Source organism: Condylura cristata, unplaced genomic scaffold (assembly GCF_000260355.1).
Source record: "Condylura cristata isolate star-nosed mole 26May11 unplaced genomic scaffold, ConCri1.0 scaffold00035, whole genome shotgun sequence".
NCBI lineage: Eukaryota > Metazoa > Chordata > Mammalia > Eulipotyphla > Talpidae > Condylura > Condylura cristata.
This window is the reverse complement of record NW_004567136.1, coordinates 1,910,947-1,928,091: the sequence shown is the minus strand read 5'-3', so window position 1 is coordinate 1,928,091 and position 17,145 is coordinate 1,910,947. Positions and strand designations below refer to the sequence as shown.

The following is a 17,145-nucleotide window of genomic DNA, read 5'->3' as shown; positions in this document are numbered from 1 at the left end:
ACTTTTTTTTTTTAATAACATAATAGTTAATTTTTACATCATTTTGTGCCTTTTCCCATCTCAGTTGTAATCCCCGTGGGCTCCCCATCACCAAATCACTCATGTGCCATCACCACAGTCCAGTGCACTCCTCCCACCCCCATTTTTTATCTCATTCCCCACTCGACCCCCGGAGAATGTCTCTGGTATATAGTTGTTCATTTTTCTTCCCTGGTCTTTTATACTCCTGCTATGAGTGAAACCATCCGGTGAACTTTCGTTTTAGAATACAGACTCCTGTCCCGTTACAGAAGTGTGTGCTGGGGAATTTCTAAGTATGTGAGTTAAGGCATGAGAGACACCAGATTTGGTATGAACATTCTTCCATTTCACACGTCAAGAAGTGTACTGTAGCCGTCATGAGAAATTGCATATTGGAGGAAGACTGTTAGACTCCTTGTGCCTTTTCAGCCCACTCTCCCGGGAACCTGGGCAGGACGGCCATGCTCCTCCCTCCTCTTGCTCCTGGGTGGCTGAGGCTGGCTGCCTGTGGCCTGTGGCAGGCATGTGCTTTCCTAGCCCTTCCCTGGCCCTTGCTGTGTGGAAAATCTTAAAAGATTATGAAAATGAAACATTAACATATGCTCAGAAAAACTTAACGGAAGTAAAGGAGTAAGAGTGAAAGCCCCCTTCCAGAAGTTTCTGTACACACACACACACACACAATCTTTACAAATAAAATGAAGTGCTACTACTTAGTATCCTGCATTGAACTTTTGATATTTAGTGTTGTCTAGATGATATTCCCTGCATCTTCCCTGCCCATGAATTTAGAGGTGCACATCAATAATTTCACAGTTCCCTCCCTGGTCATTTTTAAGGCTATCTCCCAAAGTTTAATTTTTATAACGATGCTGCAGCAAATATTTTTATAAGTTCTATGGACATGCATACTATGCCTGGCATGATAGATTCATTGAAATGGAATTGCTTGGATCAGAGAGTACGTGCATTTTAAATGTTTGTTAGTTCTACCGGTGAGTTACCACTCCGTGTAAAGTTGCAGTTGTTCAAGATGACTAAGCTGTCCCAGTACTGTGTCCCAGTGCTGTGCAGTTTTGGCAGAATTCAGAGGGCAGATATCATGTTGAGTACTGATGCCACCAAAAACGGGGGAGGCGTAAGGAAACCTTGTTTTCCCCTTTTAGTGAGGTAAACATTCGTTCACAGTGCTATGTATGATGTAGGGATAGATTCACACGGTCTTGGAGGTATGCGGTGGCACCCTCCCCATACCATCTGAGCACCCAGAGTCCTCCGGGAACTCTATGATGGTTTCATGGGTGTGATCTCATCCAAATCCATCAGATTGTACGTACATCAAGTATATTGAGTTGTTGTGTTGTTTAAGTATGTTGAGTTGAACTTACAGGAGGAATACAATGGAACCAAATAAGGGATCGGGGAAATAAAGAGCAATACAAAGAACAATAATATTAATAAAACAAAACTTGCAGATGTTCTGTGCAGAGGTCGGCAGGAGAGGGATCAAACAGGGAGAGAAGAACACAAAGGACTATGGCGATAGCTCATGGGTGAACTGGTGGTGGGAATTTTATAGAGAATACACAATGACATAAAAGATATGCATAAATAAATTGTTTAACGTAAAGGGAATAAACCCTTTAATGACATAAAAGATATAAAATAAATTGTTTAACTTAAAGGGAATAAACCAAACAAGTTCAGTTTACATGTAAAATGTTTTTAGTGTCCTGCCTATACATTTACACTCTACAGATAATATACTGAAGATTTTCAACCCGGGTACAGAGTGAAATCTGTTCTTTTAAAAACCAGCCTAACAAAAGACTCTTATGCTCTGGAAGCATTGATGGAAATTTTAATTGAATTGATATAGAATATGATGTAAGCAATGATCGTTTTCAAATCTCGCCAGGTTATTATATTTTTCTATCTAGAGTGGAGATTTATTGTTAAAAATTTTCAATCCTTTCTTTCTCCCCCAAATCTGATAGGGGAAAATGCATCTTTGCGTTAATTTACAGAGCAATGATTACTAGTGAGGTTAATAAGGTTTTTCATATATTAAGTAGACATTGTGTTGTATACTTACTATTTTCTATGTGGGTATTTGTCTTTTGATTCCTGATAGAAATTATTTCCTTTGTTATATTATTTGCAAATATTTTCTCACTTTGTCAGACATCTTTTTATCTACTTTTATGATACAAAGATGTGTAAAATTGTACATTAACAAATGTATTGATTGCTTTTTACATGGGTTATAGGTTTTGTGTTTTAAGAACTACTAATTTCTTCGAAAAATATTCTAACGTAGTATTTTCTGTTTCCTTCTGGTATTTTCATAACTTAAAAAAAAAAATCCAGATCCTTAATCCACCTGGAATTCAGTTTACATATAGTGTGAGGTAGATATTTTACTTTTTTTTCCTTTAGATGTATAGTCATTTTATAGACTTTTGGCCATGCACGGTTTCTCCTGGTGTGCATGGCGTGCCACTTTTACTAAATATTGTAATCTCACATGTGAGAGTTTGTTTCTGGACCTTTCTCTGTTACATTATTTATTTGGATATTTCCATGTCAGTTTCATGCTGTTGTAAAATTGCCGTAGCTTTGGTATGTTTTTAATATTTTATTTAGTCAGAGATTTTCTTAAAAGTTTTAAACTACTTTTTGCATGTCTTCCATTCTAGATCATCTTTAGAAAAGGTAAAAATTAAGATTAAAGGAAAATCTTCAAAAAATGCTATGGGGATTTGGGTTAGGTTGCATGATTTGAAAATTACCATTGCTTTGAGTTATTTGTAATTTTAATAACATTGTGTAATCTTAACATGGTATGACCATGTATTTAATCTTTTATATACTTTAGTAAAACTTAATAGCTTTTCCCCATGTATTTCCAACACATTTCTTATGAGATTTACTCATATTTTTGTTACTATTTTTCCAATAGCAGAAGAGAGCATTTTTTAAAATTTTTGATTTCTTATGTAAGTATATAGCAGATACTCACTTTTGAATCTCTTGCTGAATCCAATGACTTCACTGAATTCTTTTTTATTATGAATTATCATAATTATTCAGTTCATGCTTCTGAATCTTTTTAGGAAGGTAGCTACATTACCTACTTTTTGGAAAGGGAAAAATACTAATACTTTTCCTCATTGCAGTGACCAGGACTTTCCAGTAAATTGCCAAATTCAGTAAACATTCCATGCATAGGGAATTCTTGTATTGATCTTTACCCTTCTTAGTAAGCTTAAGATTCAACAGTCTAATTTCTTTTTTCTTCAGATAAAGAGAATTCTCTTGTGTCTTAGGTTTATGAATAGTGAACCATCAGTATGAACTCACTTTGCATACAAACAGAAGGCAGAGCAATGCATTTTACTACCTTGACTTATGTGGTTATATGCAGTCACTTTGAGCATTGCCTTTTTACCGTTTCTGGTCCTGGGATATGAAGAATATCTCTAAGCCAACCTCTGTCATCATTAATAACATTCATTGGCACAAGTTCCCTTTTCTTGCTCTCTGAGTGGTATGTTTGGAGGAAAAAATGCTAAGAACATTTACAGCCAGCTGGAGGACCGTGACAGTATGTCAGCTCATCAGGTCTCACCTGCTGCCTCCTGATCGCAGGCCGTGGGCACAGTGAGGCCTCTGTGCTGCCCCCAGCTGCTTCTCGTGTCACTGTCCTCGTGCAGAATCTGCAGCATCCAGCCACGATGCATCTGGTAGCTTGCAGAACCTTTTTCTGAACCAAGTTGCTCAAAACCTTCACAGCGCGTGATGACCTTGGCTTCCTAATCCAAGGTGCCCCCTCTTCGGGATGCCTCCATCCTCCACACCAAGGGCCACAGCAGCCAGAGTGAGCTTTTAAAGAGACACTCAACTCGTGCTAGTTCTCCCCTACCCAACCCCAAGCAACCACCTTGAATACATCCTGCTAGTCTTGATTAAAGATTGAAATTCTCAACCCAGCCAATGGGCCTGGCAAGTTCTGTTGCCCACCTACTTGTCCTGCCCACCTTGGGCCGCTCTGTACTGCATTCTCTGGGTATGAGCCACACTGGTGCTCTGCAGGTGTGAAACATACCGTGATCTGCTGTAGGGTTTTCACACTTGCTGTTTCCCCAAATGGGCCTGTCTCTCATCGCTCACGCCCCTTCTGCTGTGGAAAACTCCTTCCCTGTGCCCAGACCCCAATTCACACTGTCTTTCCCCGATGCCCTGGCTTGGTCTGCAGCTCTGTCCCAGCCTCTCTCCAGGTGGCTGTTGCACCACACCACCTCCTGATGGTGCTTCTCAGACTTCATGTTTCCATTTGTTTTGGATGGGCTTTGAAAAATTAAAATCTCCACGAAACCGTGAGACTTGGGAAGGCAGAGTGTGTCTATTTTTGTTGACCAAATTATGTCTAGTGCCTGGCATCAGGCTTGGTGAATAACCAGTTGAGGGATTGATCGAAAGAATACAAAAATGAATAGATGCGACTTGCTCCATAGGGCACTCTTGAAGACGATCTTCATCTCAACTTAGAAAGATTTCATGTTTAACAGCAGCAGTGTGCGCGGGTAATGCTCTGGGTGGGTGGCTCACATTTATTTCCCAAAAATTTTGTTCAAGTTATGCCACTTTACTTTCAGGAGAGTCCTATGCTGGTACCTGGTTTTACTAATTGAAGGAAATGTGAGGAGAACTTTCACTTTTATGACAAAATATGAAAAGCAAAAGTAGCGTTGGTTGTGCAGCAGCGTTTTAGGGCAGTGTGCCCCAGGGTTGGCACTGCCAAGCCCCTTCCCTGAGATCTGCTTTATTTAGGCTGCATTTTTATCAGCTCATTCCCACTTTTACTTTTCTAGTGTTGTTGTAGGTTTTTTGTGTTGTTTGGTATCATTTGGTAGGTTTGTTTTTGGGAATTGGGATGCACAAAATTTTTTCCATATAAGCGAATGGTAATTGCTTCCTCACTTAATGCCATTTTGACTCATGAAAGGTTTTATAGAAATGCTTTTTTTCTTTTTGGATAGCAGGGGGAACCTGTGCCCAATAAGGGCAATACTTTATCTCAAAGATTTTATTTAAACTAATGAAAAATGCTGTTTAGAAAAATGTCCTCTATTCATCAGTCTTTCCCAAAGAAATTTTGAGAAAGAAACATTCATTCAAACTCTGCATGGTTGAAACCTGATTTTGACAATGAACAAATACCACCTGGTCCTAGAAAGGAATGTGAGCTGCAAAATATCCAAAATCTGACAGAACTTAGAGATGTTTGAGGAGATGCAGGGGTAGGAAGACAACTGAAAAGAATTGTATTAATTTAAGAAGTGGAAAAGCTTATGAAAGCATTTTTTCAAAACCCTGCAAAAGCTAGTAAAATAATATTTTATTATGTTTTCTCCAGCTCTTGAAACCTCACAACTGCAAATTCATGACAAAATGTGAAAATAAGTATTGGCAACTAATTGCGCTCTCAGGGGATATTTAATTGAAAAGGAGCATAGTCACACTAGCTCTCTAGAGTGAGATGTTTATGGCATCTGGTCAAAGTAGAATGAGCATTTGAAAATCCTTTGACATGGCTGGTATTTAAAGAATAGCAATTGGCTAACATTTGTGGCTTTGTATGTTGAATATTTTGGCTCCCATCCTCTGGTATTCATTCTGAGAGATTTATAATCCTTCGGGGAATATGGTCAGTGACAAGAGTAGAGCTAAATCCTGAAATGTGGAAAAACTAACTTTCCCTAATAAAAAACTGGTCTAAAAAAATCCCTCAAACCTTACGAATATGTTTCCAGATTTTCAGAAAAAAAAAAAAAAAAAGCCGATGATTTAGAGAAATTATTTTTTGTAAGGATCTAACTACTTAATGGTAAATGTAAAACTTCCACACTTTGACTTCAAAACTGGCCTAGAGATAATTCACAAAAAAAAGAAAAAAAAAAAGAAAGTCTGACCTTCGGGCACCCATTGCAACTCTAATATATTACTTTAAAAAAAGTAATATTGTGGGTTGCAGTGTAAATAATGAACTAAAGGTCAAACGATGGAAGTGTAACTAAAGAAGAGAAAAACTAAGAGAACTTGAAATAAGAAACAGCAGTTGTGCTGGGTATATAAGCAGGAAATTGTAACCAAAGAAAATACATGGCAAGAATTGCTGTCAAGAAAGTACTCTAGCACGCACAACAGAGACATTTCGGTCAGTGCTTGTTTCCTCAGGGAGCTGTCTGGTGGGGAAGACATGGCTCAACTGAGAGCTTGTGTTCTTGCTTGCTATTTCTGAGTCTAACACCTCTGCCTAAAGAACTCTCTCTACCAGATGTTTTTCAAACCTTTAATCTCACCCCCAACTCTGTTTCTTCAGCTCCCCTGGGGGGGGGGGGGTGAGGAGGGAGATTTCTGTCTCCTATATCATTTAAATGCAGAAAATAGCTTCATTTCATAAGTTGATTTTCTGATATTTTTTTTTGCTTTCTTTTCTATTATTTTCCTTAGTTTTGGAATTAGAGTCTTTTTTTGCAATTTCCAGAATATCCCCCCCTTGTTTTCCTGTAGGAAGTATTGGAAGAGCTAGTCCCTGCGCCCTCAAATAAGGGAATACATGAAGTGACAGTAACAAATAGGCAGTTTATCATCTTAAGTTTTAAAACCAACTTTGAGAAATTTAATAATGGTGAAATTTCTCCACATCAAGTAGAAGACACAAAAAACTGAGAACTAATTTTAAATATAAGTAGTACAATTAAGGCTTTTGTCATTTTAAACTGAATCTTGACTAGAGAGGACAGACCAGCATAGCCACAGACAGAAGGCAGAAGTTGTCAGTGATGTCACCATGGAGAGTGGTTCATGACACTTTTAGAGATGTGGAGGGAATTTTCTGGAAGTATAAAGAAAAGATGAAGTCTAAACCTTGCCACCACTTTGTCATTTTTGCTCACTAGTAATCCCACTTTAGTTCTTATTTTGTAAGTAACATATGGTTGTGAATTCACAAAGAGGATTTATGTATGTGTCCTTGTATGATATGAAGGAAGAGGCTGGGTAGCTTGAATATAATTTTCTTTTGTGTGTGCTAAATCTTTACCTGTGTGTGTGTGTGTAGTAGCTATGACAGCTATGACAATAAAAACTAATGATTAGCAAGTTAAACAATCTGCAGGTGTCTTCCTTCAGAAAAGAACTTATTTGAAGTCACTTGGACTATGTTTTAAAGTCGGAATACTAGGCTGTCTTTTATGATCACCTTTAAAAAATAGTTTATTCTGAGCAACATTGGAAATACTGCTTCAGTGTCTTACAATTTCAGTTCTGATGGCGGAATTCTTAATTTACTAGCCAGTCTCAATAGCAGTAGGAGTAAAACGAATTGTGCTATGCGCTATAGAAAATTTTCAAATCAGTGGGCATTTATTAAGAATTCTTGCAGTGAATTCTGATTTTAATTTCCAGATCTGTTTCCCTGATTAGTGTTTGATTTTTTTTTTTTTTTAACCTTAAAGGAACAATTCCCTGCTGCTCTCAAAGGTGGTAGTCAGCTAAGTGGACACTGACTCACATGATCTTCTATGGTCAGCCAGCATTTTGACCACCAGTGTGAAGCTTTCTATTTTTTTTTCCTTCATCAACCTGCCCATTAGCTTCATGGCCACATCTTTTTTTTTTTTAAGATTTATTTATTTGTGCACACAGAACTGGGGTACAGGCCAGAGGCTCAGGGGTGGTGAGAGGCTTCACCAGAGACAGAGCGGGGAGCAGAACAGGCAGAGTGACGAAGTACACTGCTGAGGGGAGCAGCGGGCAGGTCAGGAGAGGTCTGCCACACCATGTGGTCACCTCCGGGGCAGGCGGGAATCGAACTCATGTGGAAGCGGTTTTTAGATTCTCAGTGCTGTGCTTTAACCTGCTGCGCCACCAGGGAGGGCCATGGCCACATCTTAATGGAATTTCCTGCTAGTCTTCCTACTGACTTAGGGTTCCAGTAGTGACTGTTGTACTGTACCCCTATCCCCCACAGTATTCCTTTCCCCAGGTTTTCCCTATTTTAGACTGTCTGAATACACTGTAAGAATAAATTTCAGAGGTTGTTTGTGTTACAAGTTCTACTTAGTTCAGTAACCACATAGACTACCTTTTATTTCTACATAAAACTTACATGCCTCAGTTGATCTTGCAAGATTTGCCCTCCAAGACTACCTAAAATCCTACTACTGTTAAATACTGTAGCTATTTTAAGCAAACAGAACACTCTTAAGCAAACAGAACACTTTTAAATGTTGCCTCTTAGTTGGAATATTATTTTGATACTTTGGTTTTTCTTGTAGTTCTGCACTACTATATTATTCATTTCCAAATTATAAGCCACTCAGAGCGCTGTCCACTTCATGAATTCAGTCATTTGGTAATTTCTATGACAGTGTGATCGTAACTAACTAGCCTGGGACATGGTGTCTTTGTAGGGAGGAAATCAGACAGCTACCGTGATTGCGTTGTGTTCGATGAAGGATTTCAACTTAGCTCAAGAGACCTGCCAGTTGGCAATCAGGGATGTTGGAGGCCTTGAAGTTTTAATAAATTTGCTTGATACCGATGAAGTCAAATGTAAAGTAAGTAGTTTTGCCACATGGATAAAGAACCTGGGTGAGGTTTCCTCATGGTCCTCTTGTTAGTGCTGGATGTCTGCACTCCTACTACTTCTTGCCTTATCTGCTATTAATTCCTGTTGTTAATAATCTGCTATTACTAACAGCCTGCTGCTTCTGTTAACTGTGCTGCTCTTTTCTTCTCTTCTGATTCTTTTCCGTTACTCTGTTCTTAAACGATGACTGTCAGTTTATATAATGGAAGGATAATAGAGAGGCAGTGCGTCACCCCAGGGGTAGAAAATATCTCTTTAAATAATTTAATCAGGGAAGGCTTTTAGATAGACTTGGAATTTATAAAAATATAGCACTGATTATATCAACACTCATTCTTCTATCACTTTTTTCTCATTTAGATTGGTTCATTAAAAATTCTGAAGGAAATCAGTCACAATCCCCAAATCAGACGTAATATTGTTGACCTGGGGGGCTTACCAATTATGGTCAATATACTTGATTCCCCACATAAGATCCTGAAATGTCTGGCAGCTGAGACAATTGCAAATGTGGCCAAGTTCAGAAGAGCCCGGCGGGCCGTGAGGCAGCATGGAGGCATCACGAGGCTGGTGAGTGAGGACCAGGGGCAGCTATCAGCCCCTGCTGGTCTCCAGGTGCTGTCCCCTGCAGCTCTTGTGGGTTCTGAAACACAAAACAACCACAGGGCGGGTGCTGGGAATCGTCTTTTTGTATGACATGTCCTTGAACCTTATTTTTGTCTATTTACATGAACAAGTCACCAAAACGCATGGTCAGTCTCAATTTTTGAAATAATGTTAAAATTCAAAAATGGTGGTTATTCTCACCGGCCTTGTGGGCAGGGCTACACCATCACCTGTGAGCACAGTGCTGGGGTAGCGAGCACCTGCTCTGTGGAAGCGACAGGTGGGTAACCCAGGAGGATGTGGTGACCTTGCTTGAGGACTCTTCTCTGAGGAGGCAGTCAGCACTGCGGACCTTTCTTTATCTCATTGTTACCAGTGGAGTAATGATTGAGCACAGCCTCATGGCAGGAGAGCAGTGAAGTGACATGAAGTATAGTGATAGGAGAGGGTGTGTGTGTGGGGGGGACACAGGGACTATGGTGACAGGGAGATGTGGTGGTGGGAGACTTAGGGGACCACACCTGAGGGGAGTAATCAAATACTGGCAAAAATGAGCAACTGTGTAAGAAAACAAGGATGTTTAATCAATTAAAAGCCAGAAATGAAAAGGCAGGCCACAAACACAAGTATCTGAAAGGGGTTTATGTCGGAAGTATATAAAGAACTCTCACAACAATACAGACAGAAACCCAGCTGCACACAGGCAACAGATTAAATCACATTCACAAAAGGATGTAAAATGGCCAATAAACGCATGAAAAAGACGTTCAGTCCCCCCCCCCAAGTCGTCAAGAAAATGCAAATTGAAAATAATAGCAACAAAAGAAAATGCTACTTAAAAAGAAAATGCAGTCTCAGTGGGATTTAATTTCTAGCGAGGACAGAAAGCAATAGCGTCCAAATCTGGGGGAGGGATTACGAAGGGTTTGTTTCTTTGCTTTCACGGACGGCTGCCTAATGTCGAGTAAGTCTTTAAAAAGCATGCTCGTTTCTGCCGGAGGTGAGTCTGGCAGCCCCGCAGTGTTTGACGGGCGCCTCGTTTCATTTCGAAGGTCCCCCTGTCTGTCGCTCTGTCCGTTCTTGCAGGTGGCTCTCCTGGACTGCAGGCAGAGTGCCGCGGACTTGGCTCCCTTCAGTCTCTACGAGACCAGAAACGTGGAAGTAGCCCGCTGCGGGGCACTAGCATTGTGGAGCTGCAGTAAGAGTTTCGCGAACAAGGAAGCCATTCGCAAGGCGGGAGGCATCCCGCTGCTGGCGCGGTTGCTGAAGACGTCACACGAGAACATGCTGATCCCGGTGGTGGGGACCTTGCAGGAATGCGCCTCCGAGGTGCCTGGCTCGCTCTGCCTCTCTTGCTTTCCTTTCCTTTCCTTTGAGGTCCGTTAATCAAAAAAGTAATTTTTGAGATGAGCATGGCTGCTAAGATGCCCCCCAACCAGCATCTTATTAGAGAAGAACAAATAGATCATTCGTTAAAGTGTTAATTGTGCGATACACTTTTGAAAAGTATGCTTAAATGCTCATTGTTCTATCAGTGTTTTTAGCCTGGTTTATCTACTGTCTATTCAGTTTCATTGTAGACACGTGTGAGTCGATTCTTGTGTTTGTGTTAGAAGCACAGAAATATGTACACGTTTGTTCCTAGGAAAGCTACCGGGCTGTAATCAAGGCAGAAAAGATCATTGAAAATCTAGTAAAGAACCTAAATAGTGAGAATGAGCAGCTACAACAGCATTGCGCCATGGCCATCTACCAGGTAAAGGGGACAAGGGCTTTGGGGTGCACCCCCGCGGAACTCGTTCTTGAGGTCTCATTTTTGGGGAAGAGGTTCTAGAATGTGCATTTTTGACAGGTCCCCTGAGGATTTTCCTGTACACATAGTTCTAAGAGCTGCTGCGCTGTGTTAGTAGTAGACGCCATCTATGTCAGAGAGAAAGTTGCTTCATGTCTGGTCCGACATTTGTAGAAGACCCTTACAGAGCTTGTCTCCTAAAGCTGTTCCCTAAGTGGAAAATAGCTAAACATGGACATGGTGTCTGCACCATGTTTCACTGTCCTACCCCAATCTAATTATCTTAGGAAATCTCTTTCCTACCAGGACAAGAAGGGTGAGTGAGTGTATGTGTTGGGTGTGTGTGTGTTCCTGTTGTATCTTTTTATGAATTTGCTTTATTAACTTTTAATCTTTATTAACTTTTGGTGGGATCTGAAGATCATAATTTGCAGGGGAAAAAATTAAAAACAGAAAGGAGAAGAAATAATTAGAATCATAAAGGAGAAGAAGCAATGGCCTTGACAAATAACTAGTATATAGTATATGGCCACAATAGCTTTTACCTAACTGGAGGTTTCCTGAAGAGGTGGATTTGAAAATAATGCAAAATGAGAGAATCTGCCTCTGAAAAGTTAGTCAGAGCAAGGGTTATGTCAGCAGAGGACTGTATGAAATTTTGTTGGGTAGTCATAACAAAACATCACGCAGGTGTTAAGCAATAGAAATTTATTTCCTCTCAGCTCTGGAAGCCCAAGGGCAAGGTGCTGATAGAGTTGGTTTCTTCTGGGACCCCTCTCCTGGCCTTGTGCATGGATATCCCTGTCTACACGCTTTCCTCCCTCTGCTCTCACGTGGTGCTTCCTTTGGATCCTAACAGCCTTCCTCATAAGGGTGCCAGTGATGTTGGAGGAGAGCCCACTGTAGTGACCTCACTGGACCATCACAACCTCTTTAGACTCCCCCCCACCCATCATCTTCAAATACTGTCATCACATTCTGTAGGTTGGGGGTTAGAACTTCAACATAGAAGTTTTGAGGCGCCACAACTTGGCTCATAGCAAGGATATATATAACATTGACTTTCGTATATGCCTATCTGAGTAACCATTTAGAGTAAGTTAGAAATACAGGTTAATTTTTTGAAGTTGCTACTGAACCAGAACCAAAAATCACATACAATATAAACATGCTTTGTGGACCCCACAAGGATGACTTCTCCAAAACCCCTCATGGATGGTGCATGGAACACATATGTCACACGCAGCCTCAGACACCGGCCTGATTAGGAAAAAGTACATCATATGCTGCATTCATCTTTTAGCTCTATAACCAGGGAATGATGGATGTCTGGGAACATCTGTGCATTTATGCACAGGATGACACAGACATGGAGAAACATGTTTGAGTGTATCATTTGCTGTTGACACTACCACTGTTCTGGGCACAGAAATTCTATTGTGAATATTGCTCCAAGGCGTCATTGAAGAGCCTACCAACCCCTATCAACTCATCTAATCTACTAAGACTTTGAATAGCATCCATGCAAAAATCTTCCATCATATGACTTTCTAGATTCCTTGTCTACTTCCTCTTCTGTCTCCATGGAAGCCTTGGCTACTTCAGGGCTGGCTTGGGAGAATTGCCAAGTATGAAGAAACTGCTTGACATTGCCAAAATCATGTTAAGGGGAGAGACACACTGTCAGATAGCTGCCAGTATACAGAAGAATTTTATTTTACTTGGAGGTTTGCTTAGAAAATGATACTCTCTGGAAGAGGTTTTATAGCTACTAGAATGGCAACCTCTCTAGCAATCACTGAAAGCCTGATTTGCCTTGATCACTGACAGCCCCTTAATTGACTTTTTGTGTAGTGTGCTGAAGATGAGGAAACCCGGGACCTCGTTCGGATGCATGGAGGGCTTAAAACTCTGGCCAGTCTGCTCAGTAACACTGACAATAAGGAAAGGCTGGCTGCTGTCACAGGGGCGATATGGAAATGTTCCATCAGCAAAAAGAACGTGACCAAGTAAGAGAAAAGGTGTTCAGTATTCAGCAATGAAAATAGGACCACGGAAACACATGCATGTAATTTAATGCAATTTTAATAGGGTCCATTCTAATGCTGCTCCTGTAGTTTTCATAGACGTGCATTCTAGATTAAGTTGGCAGTATTAAGAGATTCTCAGAAAGTTAAAAAGTCCCACTCCACTTCCTACCAATGGTCAATTTCAAATATGATTTCATCAAATTTTAAAGTAACTATGTAAACAGTGACCATTTTAATCTTCAGCTTGTTTCTTTGTATATATTTTAGAGTTCACATGATCTCTTCCTTATCTTAATGTGATGATTTTCTTTATGAAGACATTCACATGTCCTATCTAACATAAAATGTTTGTTTCACTTTGTTCTTGTAAAATTGTCTCTGAAATATGGAGGGGAAACCCTTAACATAGTAGAATCCTTGCTGAACCTTATCACAATAGGAATTATACTCATCTCAATTTTATAGGGTTTTCATAGGGATTGAATGAACATAAAGTGAACACAGAGTAATTTTTGTCTATTAATATGTTTGGAACTAGTATGATCAGCTACCTTTATAACACACACAAAAATGTACTGTTCTTCTTTCCCCTCCCCGTCTCTCTTTCTTGTGATGAACTTAGGTTTCGGGAATACAAAGTCATCGAAAACCTGGTGGGACTTCTAACTGACCAGCCTGAAGAAGTGCTGGTGAACGTGGTGGGTGCCTTGGGAGAATGCTGCCAGGAACATGAGAACAGAGTCATCGTCCGGAAATGCGGTGGCATCCAGCCACTGGTCAACCTCCTTGTTGGTGTGAACCAAGCTCTTCTTGTCAATGTCACCAAAGCGGTTGGTGCTTGTGCTGTAGAACCCGAGAATATGATGTAAGTTACCCAGGGGATGGAGATGTTTTGAATGTTGGGGGAAATGTGGGTTGTCATGCCATGGTGTCATCTCAAGGCACCGAGGAGCACAAATGGTGAAAAAGTATGATTTGTTTTTATATGTGAAGAGCCTCAAGGTTACCAAGTCAGAACAGAAATAGAGGTTCTCTAGGGTGGGGTGGTGGGCTGAAGTTGTGCATACTGGCAGGATTTAAAATAACCAATAACTGTGAACCAACGAATGGAAGCAACGAAGGCTTTTAATCTATGATCTTGGTCCTTAAGCAAATTATTGTCTAATTTGGAATGAAATATTTAAATGTGATGCAATTTAAGAACAGTGTAAGATTATATTTTATAATATAAAATCAGAAAGGGAAAAACTCATATGGGTCACATTTGTTGCTTTAGGTTTCTTCAGAGAATCAGAACTCATCAGGATGAGTGTGTAGATCTATATATTTATACCTAGATATGTTGAGAGTTATTTTTTTTAAGGAATTTGATTCATGAAATTGGCAGCTTAGGTAGTCCAAATTCCGGTGGAGCAGGATAGCAGACTGGAAGCGCAGGTATAAGTTGCAGTTTGAGTACAAAGGCAGTTGAATAGACGTAGGTATATCTATTTATATGTATACTGTAACTTCTTAACCACTCACCTGTCCTCATGTACAGGGTTGTTTCCATACTTGGCTATTATAAATAGTAGTATAGCAATACATATGTGTGCATATATTCCTTAGAATTACTGTTTTTATATCCTTCAGGTAAATACCCAGGAGTGAATTTGCTGGATCATATGGTAGACCTATTTTTAATATTTTGAGGAACTTCCACACTGTTTGCCATAAGGGGCAAGCCACCAATTGTGTAAGAGGGATCCTTTTTCTCTACAACCTCACCAATAATTATTGTTTCTGATCTTTTTGATATGGTCCATTGTCACAGTTATGAGATGATATCACATTGTGATTTTGATAGACATTTCCCTGAGAAAAGTGGTGATGAATGTTCCTGTTCCTGTTGGACTTAATATGTCTTATTTGCAGAACTGTCCATTTAGTCTTCCATCCATTTTTTGTTGTTATTGTTTTGCTTGGGTTATTTCTTGTTTCTTGAATTCTATGAGTTCTTTGCAGATCTTGGATATCAGCCCCTTGTCAATTGGAGGGTGTACAATTTTTTTTTTTCCATTCAGTAGGGCGTCTTGTTTTACTGACAGTTTCTTTGGCAGCACAGAAGCTTTTTAGTTTGATATAGACCTATTTGCTTATGTACTTTTGTTCCTCTTGATGTTAGAAATAAATCTTCAAAGATATCACTGCAGCTAATAGTAATGGAGTGTTTTGCTGTTTCCTTCTATGTATTTTGTGGTCTTGGGTCATAATCCAAGTCTTTAATCCATTTTTGAGTTAATTTTCATCTGTGGTGTGAGATAGTTCACTTTCAACTCTTTGTATGTGGCTGTCCATTTTTTAAAAAAATACCATTTGTTGAAGAGACATTCCTTTCTCCAGTGTACACACTTGGTTCCTTTCATACAGGTGTGAGCTTATTTCTGGGCTCTCAGTTCTATTCCACTGGTCTGTATATCTCTTTTAATTCCAGACCATATTGTTTAGATTACCATAGCTTTGTAGTACTTTTTGCTATCTGAGTGTGTGATACCACCATTGTTGTTTATTGTAAGTATTGCATTGGCCATTTAAAGTGTTTAAAAGAGAGAGTGGTCAAAGTGTCAAATTTTAGGACAAGGTTTCATAAGATAAAACAATGTCTTTTCTTCCGTGACAAGGAACTTGATGAATCCTTTTGTAATTGTACATGTAGTTTTCCTACAAATATATTTATAGATGAAGTCAAGTAGTTACAGAAAACAGATTTTTTGTTTGATGAGAATTCAAACAGTATTAGCATTGTATTTTAGACATACTATTATTGATATGTTTATTTATTGTATCTGTGAACTTTAAATTAAATGGTAAATAACAAACAATGCCTCTCTTGTATAAGTCTTATATAGTTCATAAGTTATAAGCTTGTTTTAATGACTGGTCATTTTATGTTTTAGTGATTTGTTTATGACTGTAGCTAAAAACTGAGATTTCATGTCAGGATAAAATTATATATTCATAGTATAGTTTTATCAACTTTGTGCAATTTCATTCTCATATTTTTTATTAAAAATAAGAAGGCCCTCTCTGGTGGTGCAACAGGTTAGTATGCAGCACTACAAGCTGGCGGCAGCCACTTTGGTGTGAGTCCGATCCCCGCCCTGGAGGTGGCCACATGGTGTGGCAGACCTCTGCCTGCTGCTCCCCTCAGCAGTGTACTTCATCGATCTTCCTATTCTGCTCTCCACTCTGTCTCTGGTGAATCCTCTCACTGCCCTTACACCTTTGGCCTGTACCCCAGTTCTGTATAAATAAATAAATCTTTTTTTTTTTAAGGAGGCTCTCATAATGGCTTGCCTACTGAATTAAAGTAATTTTAAAAGAAAACTATGATTTCATAAAATGATTCACTCTTAGAATCTTAGACTACTTCCTTTTCAGCAGGTTAAATCATTTCATATTAATTAGAGCCCTCCTAGGATCTGAAATGGAGTAACATATATCCTGATATATTAAATTCATGAAAATGTGAGTTTATTCATCGCTGAATTTTCTTTTCTTGTTGAGCTTTAGTGTCTGTTTAATATGTACAGAATTCATCTGGAGGTAATTTGACCTTCAAGTATATAAAATAAAACCAACATTGCAAAAAGCAGTTAACACTTGTGTTTTGGGGAATGTAATTTTCTAATAAATACTGTAAAATGCCAAACAAATTAAAAATATTGAAGCTACGAACTTAAGAAATATCTGTTATTGCTTTTCCACACCTCAGGCTCTTTGCTTTTTTAAATTTCTCTTTAAAACCTATTTTAAAGTAACATTAGACTTACAGAAACATTGCTAAGGAGAGAGAGCAGAGTATAGAGCTCCCACATACCTTTCATTTACCTCCCCTTCATCTTATCTTCCTGCTAACTAGTAAAATTATAGAAGCTGCCTTTGTTCTAGCCTAGTTCTTTGACTTTGAAGATGGATTAAAATTTTCTTCATATGGGTTTTGTACCTTCCTTTCTGTTCATTCCTAAGTATTTCACCTCAGTTGTTGAGGGCTTAAC

At 39.3% G+C, this 17,145-nt stretch overlaps 1 protein-coding gene across 1 annotated transcript in view; it reads left to right on the top strand.

Moving 5' to 3' along the window:
- The window catches only part of ARMC4 (armadillo repeat containing 4), a 105,058-nt gene that overhangs the window by 29,693 nt on the left and 58,220 nt on the right, over positions 1-17,145 (top strand). The window contains exons 10-15 of the mRNA XM_004692947.2: positions 8,502-8,648; positions 9,041-9,250; positions 10,373-10,615; positions 10,932-11,042; positions 12,933-13,087; positions 13,731-13,973. Of these exons, the coding sequence (XP_004693004.1) occupies positions 8,502-8,648; positions 9,041-9,250; positions 10,373-10,615; positions 10,932-11,042; positions 12,933-13,087; positions 13,731-13,973 (1,109 nt within the window). The remainder of the gene's footprint in view (positions 1-8,501; positions 8,649-9,040; positions 9,251-10,372; positions 10,616-10,931; positions 11,043-12,932; positions 13,088-13,730; positions 13,974-17,145) is intronic.